The 6,692-nt window shown below is 36.9% G+C and overlaps 1 protein-coding gene across 1 annotated transcript in view; it reads left to right on the top strand.

The window, feature by feature from the left end:
- The window catches only part of SLCO6A1 (solute carrier organic anion transporter family, member 6A1), a 160,214-nt gene that overhangs the window by 73,072 nt on the left and 80,450 nt on the right, over positions 1–6,692 (top strand). Inside the window, exon 6 of the mRNA XM_012641056.1 lies at positions 1,776–1,885. Coding sequence (XP_012496510.1) covers positions 1,776–1,885 — 110 coding nt within the window. The remainder of the gene's footprint in view (positions 1–1,775; positions 1,886–6,692) is intronic.

A 6,692-nucleotide genomic window follows, 5' to 3' on the forward strand; every position in this document is an offset into this window, starting at 1 on the left:
CAGAGGCACTAAGTTCTATAAAACTTCTGACAACAGTGTTGTAAGCCTGACAGTTAGCATGTGAATGCCAAGTTCCTTTCTCTGTCCTTCAGGATGTATGCAGTGCTTTTCGGCCCTATGTCAATAATGGAAGACTTGCATGCACACGGGAAAATGATCCTGTTCTTGGTCCTGATGGGAAGACACATGGCAATAAGTGTGCGATGTGTGCTGAGTTGTTGTGAGTATTGTCATCTCCAGGTGGACCCAGTGAGGGTGCACTTGGTTGTTGTTCCGGATCATTCCACAAGGAGATAAAGTCCTTTTCATGAAGCACATGATCCTTTGTCTTTATAATGTGAAATAGCCCTTTCTCCCAGAAAGGCTATTCTGTTTCTTCAGATCATCTACTGAAGTTTCTTAAAAGGGGAGGATAAGGTGGTCGTGTTAGTTATTAAATTTGAGATTCAATTTTTTTAAATTACAATGACTTCAAGACACAAAGTGTTTTATAATGCACAATATTTAAAAATTTAGAAAGCACTTTCATGTGGAATTATCTACATCTGTCGTTTGATGTGCATTGCTTTGTTTGAGCATGCGTAGAGACCCTTACTGAATAAGGAAAGTCTAATTAAAATAATAATAAAAAATTTGCTAGGCATCTACCTAATGGAAAAAAAGACATTCCATAATAAGGACATCTGCACTCGAATGTTTATGGCAGAGCAATTCACAATTGCAAAGATGTAGAAACAACCCAAGTGCCCATCAATACATGAGTACATTAATAAAATGTGGTATGTGTATACCATGGAATGCTACTAAACTACAAAAACAATGGTGATCTAGCACCTCTTATATTATCCTGGATAGAGCTTGAGCCCATCCTCCGAAGTGAGGTATCACGAGAATGGAAAAACAAGCACCATATGTACTCACCATCAAATTGGTACTAACAGATCAACACTAAGGTGCTCACGTGGAAGTAATATTCATTGGGTGCTGGTCAGGTGGGGGGGTTGGGGATGGGTAAATTCACAACTAATGGAGGCAGAGCACACTGTATGGGGGAAGGGCATGCTTGTAGCCCTGGCTTGGGCGAGGCAAATGCATTACATGTATCCAAAATGTTTTTACCCCCATAATATCCTGAAATAAAAAAATAAATTCTGAAAAAAAAATTAAATGATTTATAGCTAGAGTTCATAAGTTGTCTTAAATAATGAAGCATATTTAAACTACTTACCTAGCATCATTTAATGTATGAATTACCTCATAGAATTGTTGTGAGATAAAATAATGATTAAAATTCTTTTGGAAACACCGAAAAATACATATAAATTCAGAGAAATCTAATACTCTCCTAATTATAGTACATTTCATTGGCACAAAATATTTTTTAGTAACATTAAAGCTTATTCTTTCATACTTTATGGGAAATATGATAGCTACTTGCCAAGTATGGCTATTTAATTTTTAAATTAAATTAAATTAAAAATTCATATAATCAGTCATACGAGCTACATTTCAAGTATTTAATAGCCACATGTAGCTAGTGGCTACAGTATTCAAAAGCACAAATATCAAAAATTTTCATTATCACAGAATATTCTTTAAGACAGCACTCTTTGAGAAGAATGTGTTTTTTAATTAATCAGATTGACTTTAGCTTGTTCAGAAATAGCTCACTTGCCATTCCAGGACTGAGTTCATTAGGATGTGTAAGTATGTTTTATGTATGTGTTTTAGTTATTTGAATATGTCATAAGATTCTTTTACTTGTTAACATATAGGTACGGAAAAGATAAAGGCTGAGAAACAGAAACAACCTCAATTCCTTTACAGCAGACTTAAAAATACAGAAGTTGAAATAACTATCAAGAATTTGCCTGCTGCTCTTTGGGTAAAGTAAAATATTATATATGAACAAGCCAATGAAATCAACCTGTGCAATTTTCTAATAGTGAACTTAAGAAAATAATCATAAAATGTTCAACTTAAATCTTGGTGGGACTTCTGAAGTCTTTTAATTAACCTATTCATTTTACAGATAATGAAAAATAGGACCTGCCCCACCTAAGTGGTGTAGCCAAGAACTTGGCTAATGTCAGAGACTGGTACCAGTTATTTTTTTCTTTTCTTTCAATTTTACGTTTATTTTATTTTGTGTTTATTTTCCCCCTGCAGAAATAAATAAGGCATTTAATGAGATGACATATAGGTATCAACATTGTCTCTTTAGTATGTTTAATTGTCTTAGAAGAGAGCTCTAGAAGTTAAGAAATATTTCCACAAACATTTCCATTACATAGAAAATATCTTATCTCAATATAAAATGGAGAAATCTTTGTTTCTCTAGGTGAGAAACAAGGTCTACATTGGGGAGTTAAAAAAAAACAAACAATGTTGCTTATAGAATTGTGTTTCTCACATACAGATTTTTTTCCAAATTACTTAGTAGAACTTTTTGTCAAATCAAATCTTATGTTCCTAGGAAAATGAGTTTCTCCCTCCCTAGTGCTTTGATAGATCTTTGATTAATTAATATAATATAATAATATATGGATGCTTTTTGTTATATTAGTTTAATTCTTCCTACAATGAATGGATATGTTGTATAAAATCAGAATTTGTTTTTACTTATTTCTATTCACTAAGTGTTTATCTTTTTATTAAATTATTGTTAACAAATGACCATGAGATCTATGGAGGAAGGAAAAGGAGAAAACTTTATTTTTAGAGAGATAATCTACAGATCAGGGAATGTACCCTCTGGGGAAACCAAAAAACACATGTTCTGAAGAGGGGAGATGGAAAGCTGACATTTATATCTTTTAGGGTCTGTCTTGCCTGCATATTTAGCTGGTTTGGGAAAATCTATGTATATTTATGAGGGAAGATTGTGATCAGTGGGCAAACATATATGTAACATACATTTTATGTTCATTTTAGGGTGGAGTTTTAACATTAAAATGAGGTGGAATTTGGTTCTTTCTGTCAAAAGGTGAACTATAGGGCATAAAGACGTTTTGTGCAGTCTCTGTAAGCCAGCTACAACTGGCTTCAGGTCTGTGGCTGTTTTATCAGGAAAGAATGTCTGCAAGGTCTCTCCTGTCCATTTGGAGTTGCTGGTGGGACCACAGGCAGGAGGTGGGTTGAGGGGTCCAGTCAGCATGTGTTGGGTGACCTACTGGGGTCAGTTGGGAAACTCCCAGTTGTAGCTGTTTTGACAGTTTTTTCTTTTTTTTTTTTCAGACAGAGTCTCACTCTGTTGCCCTGGCTAGAGTGAGTGCCGTGGCGTCAGCCTAGCTCACAGCAACCTCAAAATCCTGGGCTCAAGAGATCCTTCTGCCTCAGCCTCCCGAGCAGCTGGGACTACAGGCATGCGCCACCATGCCCGGCTAATTTTTTCTGTATATATACATTTTTAGCTGTCCAGATAATTTCTTTCTATTTTTAGTAGAGACGTGGTCTCGCTTTTGCTGGTCTCGAACTCCTGACCTTGAGCGATCGACCCGCCTCGGCCTCCCAGAGTGCTAGGATTACAGGCGTGAGCCACCACACCCGGCCTGTTTTGACAGATTTTTAAGGGCTAGTTTCTGCTCAGTTACAGGAAAGAAGACTTTATGGTAGTTAGTAATACAGGGGTATGTGACCAACCCCTCTCCCTGCTATGGCCACTTGATTCCATTTCCGATATGCCTCATTTTAGCCACAGGGAGTCTGATTTGTGTGTCAGCTGGGAGTATATTTTAACATACCTCCTTTGGGTTGAAACCTGCTATAAACAACCAATTTATGACGACCAATTTATGTCATGTTCCATATTGGTGCCTAGGTGGTATGGTTACCTGCCCTGGGTCCAACAAGTCCCCCAGTGGGACTCATGTGGCATGGAGGCTTATAGCCAACTGAGTAACTAACTCAGGCCATGCAAAGGAAGGGGTAGACAGGCATTCATTAGTTCAGGTAAACAGGTAGAGAATTGGTGTAGCTTATAAGGCTTTAGGGTAACATTTATTTTTAGCTAACAAGGAATTACTACAAGTTTATCTTATCTGTCAGCTCTGTAAGTTGTGCTACTATGATGTTGGTTTTAACAGCAGACTTACAGCAGTTGGTCATGCATATCATAAGTATCTTAACTGACAGGAAGAGAAGATAGAGACAATGATTACGACAAGGGTTTGAAGAGTAAGATGGGAGGAAATGTCCCAGATGCATGGAAAGGTAACTAAATAGGTCACTGAGAATATCAGTACTTTGTACTTCTTGTAACCATTTGGCCTATTGGATAATCTTGTCTAGATGGGTCTCTACTTCTCCTGAGGTGTTGACATAAATACAACAAGTGGTATGGGCTATTGTGCAGACCTCTTGTTTGGCAAGGAAGAAGTCTAATGCAATTCTGTTATCTAATAGTACTCGATCCAGGGAGTTTAGGGACCTTTCTTGGGGTGTGATGCTTTTCATGATGTTTTCAGCAATTTGACCTACTGTGACTGACAAATTTCTTATCTTTGTTAGTGTATTCTCCATACCTCAGAACAACTATACCTAAGAGGCTCTGCCACCAGGTGTCTTGATAGCCTCTTGGTAACTCTCTTTTGGCCTTATGGAAGTGAAAAGTGGGATCATTTTTATAATTGAGGTGATTAGAGAAAGGGGCAACATAATGATCAAGAAGGCAAAGCCCTTCGATTTGCTAGCATTTATACACCTTTGTGCCCAATTGTGGGTTGGCAGGTTAGACCCGATGCCACACACAAAAATGTGTCTCCTACGGGCACAAGTTATACCCCCAATGGTGTGTCTATTTAGCTGTTGATTTATGGGTAAGGTGTTTCAAACGCCAGTGAGCAATGTATCAGTTTTATTCTAGGCTTTCTAGAAACCCATGGAGGCCTCATATTTAACAAATGGGAGTTGCTGGCATAATTTACTTTGGTTTTTCTGTTTTGGACAGTCAGTCACCAGATATAGCAGTGAGGGTGGGAGGCGGGGAATCTGAGAGGATGATGGTTTGGAAAAGGTGAGAACCATAATATGTTTTTTATCTAAGTTAGAAAAATTCATCTGTGACTGGTTTGGGGATAGCTAGACCCAGTGGGGGTGACATTATTAAGCAGGGGATAGAAGCAGGATCTCACTTTAGGTGGTGAATATGAAAAGTAACATTCAGAGGGGGGAGATGTAAATATATGGTAACATTTGGTGTGTCAGAGAAATTGATCCCTGATACAATGAGTGGTATATAATGATCTTAGATGGTCCTTGGAATTTGGCGACAAATCCAACATTCTGAGAGATTATCTCCATCTGCCACACTTTGGGAAAGATTAATTAGTGAATTATCTTTCCAAACCTGCAAGAGCTTGACTAAGAATGAAAAAAGGTCAATATAGTTGTGATCATGAAAAATGGAGAGAGGATGGCCATTTAAATTATGTAAGAAATTGAACCAAGGGAGAAACCTTGAGGCATGGAGTCCCATATGAACTTCTGAGAGTTACTAACTAAACTTTGGGGTTTTCTTTAAGGTAGTAAAGTACCTGGCTGATGAGAAGTGACAATATTTTTTGGATTGAGCGTCATGTGTTTTAGAGAGAAAGTTTTAAGGCTTAATGGTAGAAAAGTGGCTCGAATATGGGTAGACAAGGGAGGTTTACAGATGCTTAAATATAGGAATACATGGAATCACCTTAGCTTGACATAAGATGTCTGGTATACACAAGATTCCTAAAGTTGTAATAATTAAAAAAATTATAAAGTGTGCATAAGGGCCGGACATATTAGTTTACAATAAACAAGGTGAAAGTAAGTATCCTATTTTACATAGAATAGTAACAATTATGAAGACTCCTAAAGCAATTACCACTGTAAGGTAAGTATAAGCATTCATCTGGATACAGGCCTTGTCCGGAGTCTCGCGGGGATGCAGTCCACCTCAGCTGTTGGCACCTTTTCATCTTGTCATTGAGCTTCAGTCAACTTGAGCTCAGTGTCAGACACTGGGGTGGAAGTCCAGACTTCTGCAGGTGTCTTTTTTAGGTGGGATATGTGGATGCAGGAGTCAGTACCCAGATTGGGCACTATAAAAGGATTCCACAACCTTGTGGTGGTTTTTAGAGCATTAATAAGTGCTTGGTAGTAAGTTAGAAATTCTCCCTATAACTGAGCAGAGGAAAGCATTTCTTCAGTCAGGTGCATAGATTGACCACTAGCGATGGTTAAAAATCTGACGAAAGTTTACAATTGACAAGGAAATTTGGTTATTTCTATTATATAGCATGTTAAGATAATAACCAGAATTATGACTAATAACATATTAGATTTTCTATGAATTTATATAATTTTTGAAACATTTATATTGACAATATATCCATAAATGCAACTAAAAGAAGACATAGTATCATTTATTTTTTGAAAATGTTTCTTATACAATTCATCAAATAAGCCTAATCATTTAATATCTCTATAAGATGAGAGATATATCCTTTGAGGCCTTCCAGGGGCCCAATTGGAAAATTTCAAAGTCAATTCTACGTTAAAAGTACTTAATTTAGGATTTGGTTTGGGGGAAGTTTCTTAAAGATATAAAAAGGCTCAAAACATTTGATCAAAATGCAATCATAAGTTACTATAAAATAATAGTCATTCATTTAACCAGAATGATAATCAAAAACTTTAAAAGCAAATTAGAAAGCCAT

The sequence above is a fragment of the Propithecus coquereli genome, unplaced genomic scaffold (genome assembly GCF_000956105.1).
Source record: "Propithecus coquereli isolate 6110/MARCELLA unplaced genomic scaffold, Pcoq_1.0 Scaffold160, whole genome shotgun sequence".
Lineage (NCBI taxonomy): Eukaryota > Metazoa > Chordata > Mammalia > Primates > Indriidae > Propithecus > Propithecus coquereli.